Raw genomic sequence first — 20,386 nt, 5'->3', positions numbered from 1 at the left:
TAATAAGGGTTTATAGGTGATGTCTTTCATTTTGTTCAAAACAATTGGTAAAAATCCAGTCTGGTCCAGGTTTTTTAGGTCTTCAGTGTAACCAAGGCAAGAATTTCATCTGACTATTCCACAGTATTTTAAAATCTATTAACTTGAAACTTGTTTTTACTTTTGAATGGGACTTTCCTTTTGTTTCTTTGTTTACAAATACTTGAGTGAAATATTTGATTAGTTAATTTGCTATTTCAATGATTACTCCTTTTGTGCCCCTAAAATTTCTTAAATTTTCTTTTATCGTCTTTTTACTCAAAAAATTGCTGGCTTTTTATTCTACCCTCACTTTTATTTTGAGTTTCTCTTTTGATCTTTTGAATATATATATATTTTATTTCTTGCTGTAGTGTCTCTTAATTTTCTTGAACAGTGATCTATATCACAGGTTTACTCTCTGGCAGTTAGTTCCTTTAAAACTATTCTCCAAATGAAGGCAGCTTGTTTCAAAGGAAATTGCTAGGAAATTGCTGTTAACTAAATCCTATGAATAGGATCACAACCAATAGAAATTATCTGTAAATTTACTAAGTGGAAACTTAGGAGGTTGTCGCTGATCTATCATACCTGAGTGAATAAAACTCTCTGGAGAATTACAATCCACGAGTGCCCAAAAAATCAAAGAAGTTATTAATATTCACTGGTAATGTGAGGCAATACTTTTTCAATGACACAGAACCCTGTTTAGATTCTCAATTTGAGATGTCTGACTTGCTTTTCTTAGGAAATTTGGGCAATTAACTTTAAAATGTCCTGAACAGTGTACTTAGATATTGTTCTTTTATATTTCTAGAAAAAACAGGCTCTCTGTCAGGTCTGACAAATATCATAATACTGATATTTTAATCTTCTGTATGTGATTTTGGAGAGCTAAGGTTGAATTCTTTAGCAAGATCCTAAATTTATATTATTAAACAATCAATTGCTTGTTCATGATCATTTACCAGACTTCACAATAATAGTGACTCAGCACGCTGCTGTTCTAGTTCAATATTTTCTTTATTCATCTTGAGACCTGAGTTAATCACTCCATTATTATACTGCTTCTACAGCTATGAAGTACAAGCAAAACAATATGAGATGAGAGAGTTAACTGAAATGTCAAGGTCAAAAAAGGAAAAGAAATTGAAACTAAAATACCAAACCCCAATACGTTAACCAGTGTTGAAGTCAAAATAATTAGCAAGAGTGTGCACCTTAATCTTGACAAAATGATTAACAGCACACACACTTTTTAAATCCAGAAACTTGGACATCAGCAATTGCATGCCTTTACCTTTAATAAGCAGGGTATGACGACTCAAAATATCTTGTAACTAGTATAACAGGCACAGCATCTTGTAAACAACTTGCCATGGTGACAGACACAAAACAGTAGCAAATCCCCAAAAGCAGTGTGAAAAAGTCATACATACTATATAACAATGTGCAGTACATTGTTTTTTGATTATTCCAACATTTTAAATTGTAAAACAATGCATGGGAATTCATCAGCAAGGTCGAAAAACTTCAAAATCATGACATTGGAGCACTCATTTACAGATGTTATTTGTTTATGGTAATATATTTGATTTATACAATTTTGACTCCTTGGTTCCTCTCTTTAATCTATATACCCTTTATTATATAAGTAATATTTCCTGTAGCTATTAGAAGGATTTGGTTTCTGACATCTTCACAAATGAAAACCTACCATACTGTAAATGTGAATCACAAGCATTTTCTGTTAAGTTATCTGTATATTTAATTTACGCCTTAATGTTCTTACTGCATGTGGCTCAGTGGTTAGCTCTACTGCCTCATGGATTAAGTGTAATGTTTCTGTATCTGCATGGCTGTTGTTCATGAACTTCACCTCCTCATTTGAATTTTATGTAATATTTTTCATTGCCTTTCATTGCCAATATTTTTAATTGCCTTTTCGCATTCCTTATTTCTTTTCTAACCATTCCTCATAATTTGTGGTTATCATTGGAGTGATTTATTTATATGATTTTTACATAATCTTTTTTTGTCTGTTGTTTCTTTCTTAATTCCTTAGTCATCCACTCCGGAAATATTTTTACATTTCATACTGCTTCAGGTATTTTAGGTAGAATGCTTTAATAGATCACATTAAAAATGAATGTTAAAAAGCAGTAATTGTTGTCTGTTACCTAGGCTTTAAACTCTATACTAAATTATTAAAAAGGGAATAACAAAATACCATGCAGCACTACATTTCTCACCTGGAATGGAATAACAAGGTTAATTTTTTCTCCTACTTTCCTCACGTATGTTGTTCTGAGGTGACGTGGTAAACGGATTTTGGGGTATTCTGAAAAAAAGCAGTAAATGAACATGAATGTATGATAAAGTGCTCATTATCAACAATGATTAGCATAATGAATTTCACATTTATTAAGCTCTGATTAAGGTAGTCTACTTTAAAAGGAAACATTTAGGTGACAGATGTATGGACATCTGGATTATGTGAGAATAAATGTCTGGTTGGCACATTCATTCATTTGTTAATTTTTTATTAACTTTTTAAATCAGCTTTCACTAATAAAATATGGAATAACAAATACTTACGGACAATCTCTCGGATAGTAACAGGCTGTCCCAATAGAGCTGGTACACTCATTCCAGCAATATTGACAGCTCGAACACGAAAATTAATTTTTTCTCCTGTCGGCAACCCCTTCACTGTAAAGCCTGTTCTTTCCACCAATTCTTTATTTGCAACTGTCCACTCAGTATCTGAAAGCAACAAAAAGCTATGCTTCTTAAACAAGTTTAAACTTCCCAAAGAAACACTTTAATATGGGAAATTTCTTTTTTGACATTTTACAAATCAGAGGAATGTCTTCATCTGGACTCTTATTTTAATTAAATAACATATTCAAATGTTTTTTCATCAATGATTATCATAACTTTAGTTTCAATAATGTAATGGGGTACAGTCACATCCCAACACCACATCTTACATTTTGAAGAAAATAGACTATCCTTTCCTGAGATATCAGAGTCATTCTGGTGCTTCTTTTTAGTTTAAAACAAACAATAACTATGTCATCTCTTTCTAAATTGTGAGAGATACAATATTACATTTCATGGTAGAACCTTGTGATGATTTTGAAGCACCACAAGTAACAGTCCTGTCTTCTTTTCTCTTCACTCTGTACACCTCCGATTATAAATAACAACAGGTAATGTCACATGTATAAATTCTCAGATAATTCTGCAATTATGGGGTATATTGATAAGAGAGATGAGACAGAGTATAGAAGTCAGGTGAAGAACTTTGTTTCTTTGTGCAAAGAGACTTGTCTGTATCTTAACCACAGCAAAACCAAGGAACTGGTTACTGACTTCTGCTGCATCAAACAGCCTCTATGTCTGGTCCCTGTTTAGGAAGTGGATGTAGACGTGGTGCACTCCTACAACTACTTGGTGGTCCACATCAATGACAGGTTGGATCAGTCATCATAACAAAGTGGGACTATATAAGAAAAGGCCGAGCTGGCTCTTTTTCCTTAGGAGACTGTATTCTTTTAATATGGGAAGTGACATCATTCACATCCTCCCCTCCAATCTTTGTCCAATAGGCAAACTGCAGTGGCTCCAGGTGGTCTACCACAAGAGGACTCATACAGTTCAGGACCAGTCTCTCAAAGGATTTCAAAATGTGAGAGATATGTGACACTAGTCTGTAGTCATTAGATGAAGAAGCATCTGCATTTTTTGAAACAGAAACAATGCAGGATGGTTTCCACAGCAGCAGTACTTTCTGGAGCCTTAGGGACAGGCTGAACAGGTGACAGAGGACACCATAAAGTTGGTTAGCACAGGCCTTAAGAACTCGAGAACTGACTCTATCTGGTCCTGCAGCATTTCCTGTGTGCGGCTTCCTCAGTTGTCTCCTTACTTGATCTTCAGTTATGGACAGCCCATACTGATAGTCAGAGGTGCACAAGTCACGGGCCAATCCAATTGATATGGCAAGAGTTGTTGATGTAGTGGGGATGATGTGGGGAGACTAGTCATTGGAAGAAGGTGGCACTAGGAGGGTATGCTGGGCCAGTAGCATCACTTCAGGAGAGGCCTACCAAATCAACAAACTAATCAAAAAGGTGGGCTCAGTTATGGGATGCACTTTGGACCCCCCTGGAGGTAGTAGCAAAGGGGAGAATTGAAACAAAATCAAGTGCCATTATAAACAATGCAGCCCATTCTCTCTCTGACACACTAACATTGAGTACTTTCAGCCAACGGATTATTCAGCAGAACTGTGTAAAGAAACACTGTTGGGGCTTCTTTATACCAACAGAAAATATGCCTGCAAAATATTTCTTTGTGACTGTGACTGCCAAGTCAGATGTTTTCTTTTTTTTTAAATTTTCTTCCTATATAGTCATTAGGGTGTGTATTCAGACTATAGTGTGTGTGTATTTATATCTATTTATCTATCTATTTATGTATTTATTTATTTATTTAAAGAACTTTTGTAAAAATTCAAATTTCCCACTGGGGACAAATAAAGTCCTGTCACATCTTATCTAATCAAATCAAGATGGATTTAAACATTGAATACATTTTTATATATGATTAATTATAATCATCTGGTACAGTGAATTCCCATACTTTTCATTTTAGTCTGAGTATTAGTTGGGAAGCCAGTTGTTAATAATAATGTAAAGCTATAGCTAAAAAATAGCAAACTCTTGTCTTGATAAGAGACCATTTACAATGACAGTTTAAATATATATAATAGAATATACTGTATATATATATATATTTGAATTGTATGTTTTTGTATGAGTTGTTTAACAAATAACAAAGTGATTACCAAAAAGTTTACACTAAAATTTTTTGTAGACGCATTCACATAAAATATCATGCATGTCTGTTTCTCCATTTGTCTGTCTACCTCTCTGTGTACACGAAACAGCTGAGCTAGCAATACACCCATTTTGTTGCTTACTCTTTAAGTAAATTTATTAGGAAAGTTTCATTTTTTAATTCTTATATGTTGAACAGAGTGCACACAAATTTTTCAAAATTTAGAAACTCCCCTTTTAAAAAGTATTGAGTTTGTGAATTTGTCTATCTTAAAACAAAGAAACATTCACTGCAAGTACAATTACTGGGTGATTTTCAGTTTCAAATTAATCTTGAGAGAAGTTATTTCTACTTGTATGTTTTCCTCCTTAACTTCTCTGATAGCTGTTCCTGACTACAAAACAAATCTCCAATACATGTTATTGAAATTCCAGCAGTATCAGCAGCTTGCACACCAGAGGCAGGCTTAAACATAGATTTTCACCCTCAGTGCATCAGAATCCAGCATACCTCTGTATTCTAACTTTGATTTTAGAAATAAATGCTTCTATTTTGTACAACCATAATCTGAATGTTTAAATAACCATACAGGTAAATGTTTTATAATCCATTATAGTTTTAAAGAATTTGTATACTAAAATATTCTAAGAAAGTGAAAACAGCACTGAATGTACAGCATTGGCATGCTAATCTTACTGACCTCCCTCTTTACAGTATTCAATAAGATAACCATCAATTCCTCCAGCTCCAATTCGATCAGGAGGGCGCCACTTCAGGGTGGTGGAAGAGTCAGTGACATCTTCCACAGTTATATGGGTAGGTTCACTTGTGGGTGCTAAAACAAATAAATAAATAAGTAAAGAAAGAAAGAAAGAAACAAAGAAAGAAAGAAAGAAAGAAAGCTATTCCATAGGGATAACTGAATTTGAAGCATACATATTTCTTAAAGAGGAAAAATATAGCAGTTTATATGATACACAGACTAAAGTATATCAAGGTTTATGCTTAAATGTAGTGCAAAAAAAACAGAAATTCTCTCAGACTCACCAATTGGCATAAATGGTTTGGAGATTTGACTGGGCTGAGAAACACCAATAGCATTGACAGCAAACACCCTCATTTCATACAGTACACCTTCTATCATACGGGTAGCCTCAAAAGTGGTTTCCTTGTGGATTTCAAAATTTAATTTCATCCATCGCAAGCTTCCCTTCTTTCTGCGCTCCATCAGGTATCCTGGGTATAAAGCATTCAAAGTATGAACCAAGGAAAAGCAAGAATAGGTAAAGTAAAAAAAATGGAGTGGTGCAAATGGATACCTGTGACTGGCTGACCACCATCATATTTTGGATGCTCCCAAATAACTGTGGCCCAGTCCTCTCCTACTGCTGTAATCTTTACAGCCTCTGGTGGATCAGGAATATCTACAATTGATGGAAAGAACAGAAGTCAAAGAATTGAGCGAGTTAGGAACAGAGAACATGTTAAGATACCTTCTCTTTGACTTAGAATATGTTGAGCAGTAAAGTCTGGAGATAAAAGCAGCATAATTAAAAACATGTTCCTCGGAGGTGTGAGAAGGTGATTCTGGTTAAGGGTGCGGTGGTGTGCTTACTGTTAGATCAAAAGTGGACATGTCATTACATGCTGAAATTAGCTGAGACGTTCCTTAGAACTTGCACTTCATGACAATGTTCTACAATGAAAGACCTAAAGCTTACTATTATCCCTCTTCATATTCAGATTTCTGAGGCCTTAACTTGTGAATTGCCCTACGTGCAATTACAGGGCAATTTAATGAAATGTCAAATGATTCAGAGATTATAGGGAGAGAAGTGGAAAAATAATTAATTGCCAGGATGACAATTTGAAATTTATCAAGTGAAATACTATAGTAACTGCTGCATATGTAAGCTTTTAACATGCACTCTTCAGAATTGATTGCATATTGTAGAGGTTCCTAAAGAGGGTAAACTGGCAAACTAGGAAATAATGTCTTGTTAAACAAAAAATGTTTGGACCAAGACCCTAATAACTACAGGTTGGCCTAATGTGTACTTCAGAAAAATTAGAAGTAGAAATTATATAAAGAAGGAACCAATGAAAGCAACAAATTACAATGTATAGTGGTACACATGGTATCATGCATCTGGATTTTGCAAGAACTTTTAATAAAGTACCATGTTGGAGAATAGTGATCAGTCTAAAAGAAGTGGGAATTCAAGACTTAGTGCCTGGACAGGTGCAAAATTGGCTTGCACACAGAAAGCAACAAATCATAATGAATTAGGTTATGTTTAAAATGGGTCTGTAGGGATTAGTGCTGGGGCTGTCGATCTTTTTTAGTTTATATATATGACCTTAGGGAAAATGGAAAAAAACAAAAGTTTGTAGAAAGGATTCAACTAAGTGAAATAATAGATACCTTTGAGTAAGCAAAATTATTACAGATGGACCTCTACAGAATTCAAAGGCATGGAAGAATAATTTTAGGATAACATAAAGTCTCATTTAACACATCATGTGGCGTTTTTGATCTTCATGTTACAAAAAAAAAAAAAGAGCATTACAGCATTACAGCAAATGCAGGAAAAGACTACTAGACTTACTTCAGGACAGCAGGGTATGAGCTATGAGGAAGAATGAAGGTATAAAATATTTTTTATATATTTTGATAAATTTAAGAGGTGAAATACATTACAGCGGACATTAGCTCTTACTTTAAAATAAGTTCTTTGACAAGAAAAAGGTGTACATATGAAAGTTACTTAGGAGTTTTTTCAAAAGATGGTGAATTACAATATTAAATTTAATGGATTTTATTTTTTGGGTTTGAAATAGGTAATAGAGATAAGAACAAAAACTAAATATGTTTTAGAGAAACATCACTAAATTATAGGCATCAGCTGTAATAGCTTGCATTTAGTAACATATTTTGTGTTAGAGTCAAACAAATTTAAATGATTTTGTCAAACAAATGTAGCTGGCTAAGGTTTTCCAATGTAAACATTAAGTCACTTATCTGCATAAAATGATGAATAAAATGTATATATTGAAAAAACTGTGTTACTTACCAACAATCTTGACAAACAATACAGCCTTATCTTCACCAGCAGGATTTGTTACCACAATGGAATATTTGCCCTCATCTTCTCGTTCTGCTCCCTCAATCACAAAACAGCTGAGGTCCTTGCGATTTTCAATCCTAACTCTGCCCTCTGTATCGGTGATAACCTAGACAATCAAGCATTGAGGAGAGAAAGGTTAAATATTGAGGAAGACAAAGAAAATGCACTTTTTAAAAAAAAATGTATTAATTTTATTGCAATCATTCATAGAAATCAATCAATTTTTACAAAAAATAGGATTGAAAAACAAGTCAAAAATGCACATTCTAACCAGAAAAACTGTTGTAGAAAAATACCTTGTCCCCCTTACTCCATGTGACTGTAGGTGCTGGTTCACCTGTGATTTCCACATCAAGTCGCATTTTATTTCCAGCCACAACAATAATGGTATTCTGAGAAACCACATTTCCTGTTGTGTCCAAGCGAATCTTGGGTGGATCTAAAAAATTACACTTTAAACAATGATTATTCTTTATCCAGGTAATTTACAACATTTGACATACAATTGGTTACATTTATTTTGCCAAGGCAAGTGAAGTAACCTGTTCATGGTCACACACTGTTAGTAGTAGTATTTGAACCCACAGCCTCATGATTTGACTACAAATATACCACATAATTAATGTGTACAAAAATAATTGAATGTTTCATCACATAAATGCATTTTTGCTTGTGTCTTTATATATTTCTTTATCCCTTAATTTAGTTCAATGACACTGTAAGATACTGTGTAAGGCATCTTGAAATTAAAACAGTCCTTTTCATCTATCAACATGCTTTGTAACTGGTACTAAGAGCCACAGATTCCCAAGGCAAGTAAAGTGCAAGCTGAATGCTGTGACAGTGACTGTGCATGTCTGTTGTGTATATGAGAAAAGCTGTCTAGATTTACTGGGAAAAGCAGCTTCTTTAATTTCGAGAAGCTCTGAATTTATGAGTATTCTGCTTCTGATGTGTCAGCACTTGATGGCTGAACAGTTACAACCACTCTCTGAACACATCCCTAAAAAACACAGTACTTGGTAGAGTCTACCCACTCAACAAGTGCGCTCCATAATATTCGAGACAAAGATACATTTTCCTTGATTTACTCCTTTACTCCTCAGTTTAAAATTATAATTCAAAAAATTCAGACGTGATTAAAGTGTACATTTCAGACTTTAATTTAAGGGTATTTACATTTTGTTAACACCATGTAGAACAGTTTTTCTACATGCCTTCCCATTTCAAGGCACCATAATGTTTGTTGGATATCCCTAGCATGTAATGACACTGCCACCATGTAAACAATATGGCTGCCATAAGAAAACATCACAAAATGGCAACTCAAATGGTTGAAGAGCCTCAAAATGGAAGTAGGATGGATTTAGTAATCTAAATAATAGAAAAATGTAAATTAAACAACAACAAAAAATAATAAGATTCACAATAGACCCCCCTTCCTAAAAGAGTGAACACTAAGCTGCCCATCATGCTTACTAAGCTGAGAATTTTGAAACAACCATGGTAGCTGATGTAGGACAGACGGATAGCACCCATTTTGCTATGCTTTGGCATACACCACACTTAATTTCAGCACAAATATTACTCTTTTCTCCGTGGGGCCTTTCTAGAATTTAGCCACCAAGCCTTATCTGAAAAAATGATCCGTCACAAAGTGTCAGCCAGTGATGTTTCCTTGATGCACCATCTAAATATTTAAAAAGGGGCAAAATTGGCTGGTCTTACGTGCACCAAAGAAACCAATAGCAAAATGTCTACTCCTTCCTTTAAAAATGATTGCCAACACTAGATCTGTGCTCTCTCAACATGTTTTCTGACTTCAACCTGGCTGTAAATCTTGGTTTCTGATGGCAATTGCTCTTTTCTTCTTGGGTTGTTAGGATGTCAATACAGGTTGCCTAGGGCACACACTGGAAGTTGCACCATCATGACAGCATCACTTACAATGGTATTTGTGATTGTCCCACTTTCAAAAACAAGATTATGACAAAGATCTCTAGCTGTTTAAATCTGTTTGGTTTTCATTTTTGTGTGTCCTCGGATTTTGTCTTTTGGTTTGCATATTGGATTTAGATGCTTCTCTCTGATTAATTATATTTCCCTGCTTTGTTTATCTTTGTTACATTCTGTTGTTCTGTACCCTATTCTCTCCTCATTTCTCTCTGCTTCTGTACTTCAAGCAGTACCTAAATTCAGACCCAAAATGCAGGATACTGAATGGGATGATATTCTCATTAAGTTGTTAAAAGCACAGTCTGAGCACAAACTTGCTTGAGAAACAAGTGTATGAGCACAATGCTACAATTACTCACATGCTATAAAATATTATTGAACTAGCTACAGGACCAAAAGAGAGTAAAGTTTTTTCAATCTTCCTTTCCTTTAAACATAAATTTGTAAGTGCAGTTGAATGTCACAGATGTCTTCCTGAGAGGTGTTGCTTTTACTGAGGTGAATTTGGGCACTTTTGTAGTTGCTGCACAAAGTTATTGAAAAGGGGTCAAAATCAGCCCCCTTCTTCCTTAAAGTTAGGTATTGCTAAAATGATTAAGAATACTTACTGGGAAAATTCAGTTTTTTACCAGTTAAGTTGGGAAACAACTGACAAAGGCACTACTTGATTCAGGAGCATTAAAAATTTTTACTAGCTCCCAGTTAATTACAGAAATGAAAAAGACTCCCTTTCCATTAAAGGTAAATGTGTGTGGATGGTAATCCATTGGGGACTGGTATTATTGAGTATATTTCCTCTCTACATGCAGTAAAAATGAGTAATCACATTTCTAATTATTCTCAGTACTATTCCCCAACTCATTTGTTGTAAAAAATAGTTTCAGAACAGTCCTGACACAAGTGGCTCACTGTAATTCTGTTCAATTGCCTGTGAATATTCAGGATGTTTTTAAGAAACAAAAATCCACTGAGTTGCCTCCACATAGAGGTTAAGTCACTCTGATCTTTTCTCTTGGGCTAGGTAAGTTTTTTGGACATTGTTTTTAGTCACTTTGATTGTATTATTTCCTATCGGGCTAGACGGACAAATGGAAAAGCTGATGCTCCTTCTAGACAATCTGATCTCTATAAGTTGTGGGTGCTGCCATTTGTGCTACTATCGAAAGACTTCCTCTCCAAAGTAAGAGAGTCATTTATTTATCAAAAAGTTTCACCTCAGTTCCCTTCCAATTAGCTGTACGTTGTATCAGATCTAAGGAGTGAAGTATTGCATTGAGCTCATTGTTCTTGTTCGTTTGAGCATCCAGGTATAACCTGGACAGTGAAACTGCTTAAAAGATATACTATATGGACAAAAGTATTGGGACACCTGACCATTACTCCAACAGGGACTTTAATGACATTGCATTCAAATACATAGACTTTAATATGGAGTTGGTCCCCCCTTTGCAGCTATAACAGTTCCCATCCATCTTGGAAGGCTTTCCACAAGATTTTAGAGTGTTTCTGTAGGAATTTGTGCCCATCCATTCTGTATAGCATTTATGAGGTCAGGCACTAATGTTGAAGTCTGGCTCTCAATGTCCATTCCAGTTCAACCCAAAGGTTTTTGATGGGGTTGAAGTCAGGGCTCTGTGTGGGCCAGTCAAGTTCTTCCATGCCAAATGCATGCAACCATGACTTTATGGACCTTGCTTTGTGCACTGGGGCATAGTCATGCTGGAACAGAAAAGGGCATTCCCCAAACTGTTTCCACAAAGTTGAAAGTATACCATTGCCTAAAATGTCTTGGTGTGCTGGAGCATTAAGATTTCCTTCTCTGGAGTAAGGGGACTAGCCCAAACCCTGAAAAACAGCCCCACACCATTATTCCTCCTCCACCAAACTTCACAGTTGGCACACTGCACTCAGGCAGGTAATGTTCTCCTGGAATCCACCAAACCCAGACTCGCCCATCTGACATGAAAACCCATTCCATGAAGTTTTTGTGCTTACAATAATGTCAGTGGAAGTTCGGAACTCAGCTATGGAATCAGCATAGTGTTGGCGACTTTAACGCACCATGCACCTTTGACTTTACATGGCCTTCTGCTTTATGACTGGGTTGCTGTTTCTTGTAAACACTTCCACTTTCCAAAAATACCACTTACAGTTTACCTGGAATATCCAGCAGGGATGAAATTTCATTAACTGTCTTATTGCAAAGGTGTTATCCTATCAAAGTATCATGCTTGTAGTCACATCTCTTCAGAATGACCCAATTTGTTTCACTGCAATGAGGACTGCATGGCCAGGTGCTTAATTTTGTACATTGTGGCAATGAGTCTGATTGAAACACCTGAATTTAATAATTAAGAGGTGTGTCCCAATACTTTCAACCATATTAGTGTATTTTTGGTGAGAGGGTATGAACGACAATGTGAAAGGTTCTTTTAAGGCTTATGACAGTTATTGCAAAAATAAACTTGTTGCATATTATCCTTTGAGTTTATTGCAGCCTGTTCCATCTCCCACATGACTTTGGAAGATGGTTTCTATAGATTTCATTATTGATCTTCCTTGTTCAAATCGTTGCTCAGTTATTTTAGTAATGGTGGACAGGTTTTCCAAATATTGCTCTTAGAAAATTACCTACACCTAAGAAGCTACATGGGTTCCCTTGGTCGATAATTTCAGATAAGGGGATTACAATTTTTGTTCAGGTCCAGGTTTGGAGGCTGTTGTAGGTTCTTTTGTATCACCCTAAGGCGAATGGCTTAGCTGACCATACTAATCAAGTACTGGAAAAGTTTATCTGATGCTCTGTTAATAGCTTCCAACCTGATTGGAAAGCATGGCTTCTTATAGCTGAGTTTGCCTGTCCTATATTACTCACCTATAAAATATATCTTCGTTAGATATAAACCTAAACTAATGGTCCCCTCTACAGCTTCTTCATCTGTTCTTATTGTCTTTGAATGTTTGTATAGTTTGCACTCAGTATATTTTGAGGTTTGAATGAATCATTTAGCAGGGATTTTTTGTAAGTGGTTTGCAGACTGCAGGAGTTGACAAACTCCAGAGTTTAGTGCTGGACAGAGGGTTTGGCTTGCTACATGATACATTCACTTGTGGGTTGCATCAATTGGTGCCTGATTCAACTGTCCCTATATGATTATCAACTGATTGGGTCCTGAGACAGATAAATTGTCACTCCCTGTTCATTTTAAGGTCCATTCAATACTTAATTTCACTCTATTTAGACTGTGCACTCTAGTCCGTAAATGAAATCTAGACTTCCTCCTCATCCAGTGATGGTGGAGAGTGAAGCTGAATATGAAGTCAACAGAATCTTAGATTCAAGCTGACAAACCTCTCAGTAACATTACTTGGCAGATTAAGTGGGCTATGGTCCTGATGAGAGATACTGGGTTCACGGTGATCTTTTTCATGCTACCCAATTGGTAAGACAGTTCCACACTCACTGTCCCATGAAGCCATGTTGACGTGTCCAGAGTACATGACTTAGGAGGGGAGCTGGGGTTCTGTCACGGGTTACATTTACATTACATACATTTGTTAATTTATTTCTCAGTTCATTTTTTTCTTATGACTGGGTTATTTTTTCCTGAATCTAGTATCGTTGGTGTGTTTTATTTTACCTTCATTTGTGGCTACATTAAGTATTGTAATAGTTAATTCGTTTGTTATTTATTATTTTTACCACAACACCATCTTGGTTTCTGACTGCCATTAAGGTTTTGTAAACTGGTTGCTAGGACATGAATATAGGTTGCTTAGGACAACCACTTGAGGTTGTACCACCAAGACATCGATATTCACTATGTATTTAAATCCTCTCTTCAAGAAGTGCTATTGAAACGAAGATCATAACATAGTTCTCTAGCTTTAAAAGTCTCTTTGGTTTTCGTTATGTAAAATTAAAATGACACAAGAAAAGCAAACTGTGAGCCTTGTGAGCATTCACTCTTTCTACAAACTTCAAATAATCCAAGTTTTTGAGGTTTGAATAAATTGGAAAAGAAATGTCAGTCTCTTCCAGACACAGATGCCATCTCTCAAATGTTAAATTTAATTCTGTTATCTCCTACATCATAGTTCCTTTGAACTTGAAACAATATGGTCATTGTCATAGAGAAACATCTCAAAAAGGGGATTCAAAAGGTAAGAGTCTCATAATTTAACTTAGGTCTCACAATTCTCTGTATAATTATATTTTCAGCACTATATAGTACATCTAGGTCTGAAAAATTCTGAGGAAAGTAATTTATATTATGTTTTATTTTAATTTTTGTACATTATATACAGTCACTCTTAACATTGCTTTTATATTGTATGATATCCAACATTGTAAAAAAAAATCTTTTTGTTATAAAAAATACATTTGAATTTCTAAGCTCTTCCCATGTCCCTAAACTGCATAAAATGAGCTAAAAAAGTAGATGGATAGATGTATGCTGTTTCACTTCAGCATTATTTTTTTTATTGCTTATTAGAGGAGGTAGTCCGGACTTGGTGAGCTACTAAACAGTTTGGCACAAGCAAGTGCTGTAGCAGTTATAATTGCATAATTTCAAACTAATATTCATTAAGTTTAAAATAGTTTTGAGAAAGTGATGTTTTATTTGTTTTTAAAGTATGCTCCCTTAAATAGTATTTATTTATCCAACCACCTGTTTCATAAGCCTATGAAATCCAAATCTATGGCCATAGAGAGCTAAACTCTACCAGACATAAAGTAGGAATCACACAAGTGGCAACAGTCCATCACATGGCACACTGAAGTACGCGTACACTTGTACTGGATCAATACAGGCTCTCTAATGAACATATTCTACATGACTTTGAGATTTAGTAGTGCACAAAGGGAAAAACTCCCATAGATACAGGGGGACTGCAAACTCAACTCATCAGTGAATGGGCAGAGATCCTTTGTGCACCCAATGAACATTATTTCTTTTTATTCTTAGGGTATAGTCAGCTTATTGATTTTACTTTACTTTTGTAGCCATTACTTAAACTAAACTGGACCTGGCTTTGCTTTTTTATGAACAGTGAATATGTGACATGTTACTGACACTACATAGTGCACACGGACATAGTGGGAAGAAGTGGAATCACATTGTATGCTGTATTATAATATGAAACAATTATTCAAAATTGCTGTAGTATTTTATTTTAACATATTTTATTACTTCTGTTTTTCTAAATTTTGTTAAGGTCACCATAAAAATAAACATAAAGTGCATCATTGTAAAGACAACGTGCCCAACAATTCTGAAGATTATGATTTTGCTTTGCAAAAATCATATTGATACAGCACAAAAAAGCAGAACATAGAAATCCCACATAATGATTAAATAGCAACAACCATCAAAATCACAATCCATGCAATCTAAATACGAGGGATGTTCAAAACGTTTCTGCACTTTTTTAACTCTATTTATTATGACTTTCAAAAACAAATTACATCACTTTTCTACATAGTAGCCTTTGTTTGCAATGCAATTTTCCCAGCATTGTACCAACTTTTTAATGCCCAATTACTACTCCTCCCGAACATAAATATAAAAGTGCGGAAACTTTTTGAACGTTCCTCGTATATAAGAGTGATGCATGCTGCATTATTCATCTGTTCTCTGTATAAGTCTAATTAGAATATGTTTGCCACTGATTAAAGATATTCACTTTTGGTTTTGTTTCATTCAAAATAATTACAATATACTTCCTTGAATTAAGCCCTTAATAAACAGCAATGACAGTCTTAATTTTAATTATAATTATTTAAAGTAAAGATCAAAGGTTTACGCAAGTCCCAAACAAAGTATGTTTTTGCAAATGTTTTAGGATAAATTTTGGTCTGAATATAGGCGAGGCAAACCAAAGTGATTCCATCCTAATCATTCTTATGCACTAATATACTTCATTAATGTTTTCTTACCTTGACGAGGCACATAATCAATCTTGATCTCTATAAAAAAGAAAACAGGAATAAAAAAGTTAAAATAATTTTTATTTTTATTGCTAATGGCCCTATCAACATTTAAGGACAAGGGTGTCCAGTTGGGGAGGCTAGTGATAGTATCATTGTTTTATGCAGATGATGTTGTCCTCTTTGCCTCATCTGACCATGACCTTTGACATGCACTCGAATGACTTGCTTCCAAGTGTGAAGTGGCTGGAATGAGGATCAGCACAGCACAGGTGGTGGGGGAACAAATGTCCTTAGTGAAGGGGTTCAGGTATCTTGGGATCTTGTTCATGCGTGACAGAAAAAGGGAGCTTGAGACAGACAAGCACATTGTGGCAGGCGGCAACTGTTCTGGTGTGAGGTGGTGAAGTAAGAGCAAAGTCTAAACTCTTGGTTTACTGGTCGATCTACATCCCTTTGCTCACCTGTCATAATGAGATTGTGATTACAATCAGCAGGGTGGCTGGACTATTACTCCATGATGGGATGAGAAGCTGAGTGATTCAAATGAGCCTCAGAATAAACTCACTGCTCCACCAGATAAAAGAGGAACCAGCTGAGGTGTTTTCGGCATGTTGTAAGAATGCTCCCCATGGATGGTTTCCCTAGAGCTGATCTGGGCTTGCCACACTGGGTGGAGAACCTGCATCAGTCCCAGGGCATGCTGGAGGCATTATACCTCACAGCTGACTTAGGAACACCTGGGAATTTCCCAAGAAATGCTGGAATCTAAGGCTGTGGACTGGGAAGTCTGGGCAGACCTGCTTGGCCTGCTGCCGCCACAACACTCACCAGTGTAAGTGGTTGAGAAGATGAGTTGAGTTGTTGAATGAATGATAACTTTTAAAATAACACACACTGTAGGCTGATTAAAATATTGTGTAGGTGCAAATATATTGGGTTCAACAGAAAAATGTCTGACTATAGAATTTAAGAAAACCTCCAACTGGCACTGATTTTAGTTTTAGAAATAATGGAAACAAGCAGATACTGTACATAGATAGATTACACAAATGTTTTGTGTGTGTAGAGAATGTGTAATTTGTGGGTGTTAAAGGTTTTATTCAGAGGAAATCAAAAGATAGTTTGCTTTTTTACCCAGAAAGTTCAGATGTGCAGATAGGCTCAGAGCATAGCCATCAGGAATAAAGGTGTAATCTCCCTCATCCTCAGGTTTCACATCATCAATTACCAACTTGTGAATCCTGTGAAAACAACATTTCCAAGAGAGAGATGAGTTTGTGCCAAAGGCAGGATGATCTCCTCATCTTATTACTTTTTCCTGTGACAAGGGGAAGCCAAAGAAGAGTTTTGGTTAATGAATGGCCAGTATCTTTGCAACCAAAGGGAATTGGTGACAAAAGTTAGATTTTGGTTGATTGTAAAGAATGTCGCTGATAGAATTTCAGAGTACTTTAGATCAAAAATATCTACAATATATTACATCTATTGATTTCCTGTATTCATTACTTTAGTGTAAATATTTTCCAGCTGACAATTTAGTGATGGGGATAAAAGAGGCTGCAAGATTAAATGGGACAAGAAAACAACCCAGAAGGGATGATTAAAATAGAGACTGAAAAGCTACTCTGTAAACCATTGTGGGTGCACTGGGGTATCTGGAGGTTGGTGAGTGAAGACAATGACTCTGGAAGGAATTGTGCAGAAGTACTAGGCAAATAGAAATATTGAGGGGGATAATAAGAACTCCTACCATATTTCCAAAGTCATATAGCAGTAATGAGGTAGATAGTAAAAAGTTCTAGAAGCGAAATATTGTAACAAAAAAAAATTCAATTAACCAAAACAAAAACATATAACAGTTATCTTCTGATGGGACAGGTGTGTTTCTTCAAGCCAATCAGCTTAACAGACTAAATAAACATGAATGGTAAAGAATGTCCACATATATATTCATTCACCTCAAAATATCTAAATTAAAAAGCTTCACTTTAATTTTTTACATGGATGCTGTGTTTTTCATTGTGTTACTGAGTAAACACAATGGATGTCACTGCAGTTGAGAACATTTAAAAAAACCAGATACCAATTTTTTACATAAACAGGCTTCACAGGCAAGTAATGTATTATTACTCATCACACTATGCTGGTTTTACCTGGTAAAAAACAATTACCTTCTGTCCCATTCAGAAAGTGTATAGGCTTGTTAACATACTTTAGAGTGAAAATTACATATTAAGTTTAGAGGCATTATTGAGTTGAGCAAGAGGAATGATGAGCAAATAGAGCTCTTCTTCACCTGTTAAGGCTGATATATACTTGTGCTTTGAACCTATGGTGTAGCCTAACGTACATCTCTCTGAAAATGTAACTATGCATCACATTGACACAGGGTACAACTGTCAATGGTCCTCTTTGTGTTGTTGCCAGAAGACTCAGAAGAAAACAAATCAATGAGAAAGCTTCCAACAAAATTCTCAATTATATGCATTTATTTATATGACATGTCTTCACCACATTACGACAACCAAATTAGTGTTAAAGTCTGGCAAATTCGGCTCTGAGATTGCTGCATGCATGAAGTCAAAAAATGTAAGGGGCATATACAGTATGTTCACCTATAAACAAACTTAACATCAACCAGAGCGGCAAAAACAGACAACATGTTATGTTTTTCTCTAAATATACAAATATCTGCACTAAAACCTAACTGTGCTAAAGGAATAGGCTCAATGCACAAGTATAAATCAGCCTTTAACATTATTCCAAGTACCCTGCGCATGTCAGCATGACTTTGATGCTTAAAGAGTGTTTTGAAGACAGGTATGGCCTTTCTGCAAAGAGTTTGCTGCATTCTTAAAAGCATTTTGCACAGACCACCTGGACTGTTTGCTTTGCAAATATATAAAATTTCCTTCACAGCCTGTCACTGTTTGCTTTATAAGTACAATGGTGTAGATTTGTGTACAAATTGTCTTTTCCATGAGCCTCGGTGAGTTATGACAGCTGCACTCATGATCTTATGTATTTACTGTCCAAAAATGTAACCCTCCTTGCACTGCTTAGTCTCTTGAATTGTATGCCTTCATGGAAAAATGATGCTGTCTGCTGTACAGAAGTAGCCAAAAAATAAAGAACTGTTATTATTCTTTTCACCAAGCTGTTAGCATCTTGCCTCATTGAGTATACATCCCATACTTCTGATGAAGCTCAGATCTTCAATAAAGATGAAGGAGACTTTTTTTTTTTGTTTTTTTTTATAGTCTTGCAATAACATTGATGAGCATCTTCGTCAAAAAGGACGGCAGCAGGAAGAAGCCAACGGCAGTTTAACAACTTTTACATAGCCCTTGACAAGAAACTCATCCCCTGTCAGGCAGTTGCTTCCCTCTGTGCATCTGATGAGCTTTTTAAAGCTTGCTTTGTTTTTAATTCAACATATGACAAAGCAATCCTTAGCTTCTACACTTTCATTCAAACAACTATCTATAGAATTGATGTTTGAAAAATAAATGAGAGTCCCCAAGAGTAAAAGAGCTTCAAACAAAACTACTAAATGATAGGACTGGTACAGAGTAAAGCCATTCAAAATGTTGTCTTGTTTTAGATGTAAAGCGTTATATGCATGTAGTCAGTCACTCATTACGCATTTAAGGTTGAACCATGACTTTTATCCCACTGAAAGTTTAAATTGATATGTGGACAAGAAACATGTAGAAAGCAATTTAGCACTTATTCTGGATATAGAAAGCATTTAGAAAGTAGTCATCCATCCAAGAACTGTCCTAAGGGCACCTTGAATACAAGCAGAGGTTTACATCTTCATGACAGGCCTTTAAAGGGTCTTTCAGCAACAAATTCTTTATTTGAAGAATCTGTTTTAACTATTGCAAATTATAAGAACAGAGGATTTGTTTTTTCATCAAGACACATGAAAAACGTGTGCAGGTATTGTTGCACAACTACAAGGGAGTGGAGCTTTCAGTAACGTGGTCTCATCAATTGTATGTGATCTAGAGGAATGCACTCCCAGATTAAGCACAACATACTTTGTGTTTCCTGCATGTGAGTCTTTAAAGTCATCAGTAGAAAACAATTTGAAAGATTTTGAAAAATCATTTGCCAGTTTTAATACAGATGCTAAAAGAAATAAATACTTTAGTGAAAAATGGGTAATTGTTGAGTCTGTTGAAATAAATTTGGGCATTGGGTATGATACTGGAACAAAATAACTACCACTTATATCTAAGTGCCAGTAAATGACACTTTTACATATATTCCTGTTTTGGAGAGTTTGAAATTCACGTTCAGAAAACCAGAGGTTTCAGATGTGGTCAAAGCAGGCATCTCACCCATTCCAAAATCATACAAAGACTTCAGTGTTCTTTAAATACTCACATGCTTTACAAATACAGCTCTACTTTGATGAGTGTGAAACAGCCAATCCCCTCGGCTCAAAACATGGTATTCACAAGATAGGATGTCTGTATTTTGTGTTGCGAAA

General features: G+C 35.5%; 1 protein-coding gene across 1 annotated transcript in view; it reads right to left on the bottom strand.

The window, feature by feature from the left end:
- Window positions 1–20,386, bottom strand: part of mybpc2a (myosin binding protein Ca) — a 142,526-nt gene that overhangs the window by 24,710 nt on the left and 97,430 nt on the right. The window contains 9 exon segments of the mRNA XM_028813635.2: window positions 2,271–2,359; window positions 2,617–2,784; window positions 5,567–5,701; window positions 5,914–6,102; window positions 6,186–6,290; window positions 7,941–8,100; window positions 8,291–8,433; window positions 15,892–15,921; window positions 17,020–17,126. Of these exon segments, the coding sequence (XP_028669468.2) occupies window positions 2,271–2,359; window positions 2,617–2,784; window positions 5,567–5,701; window positions 5,914–6,102; window positions 6,186–6,290; window positions 7,941–8,100; window positions 8,291–8,433; window positions 15,892–15,921; window positions 17,020–17,126 (1,126 nt within the window).

This window comes from Erpetoichthys calabaricus, chromosome 11 (assembly GCF_900747795.2).
Source record: "Erpetoichthys calabaricus chromosome 11, fErpCal1.3, whole genome shotgun sequence".
NCBI classification, from domain to species: Eukaryota; Metazoa; Chordata; class Cladistia; order Polypteriformes; family Polypteridae; genus Erpetoichthys; species Erpetoichthys calabaricus.
Note: the sequence above shows the minus strand (reverse complement) of the source record. Positions and strands in the feature narration are given on the sequence as shown.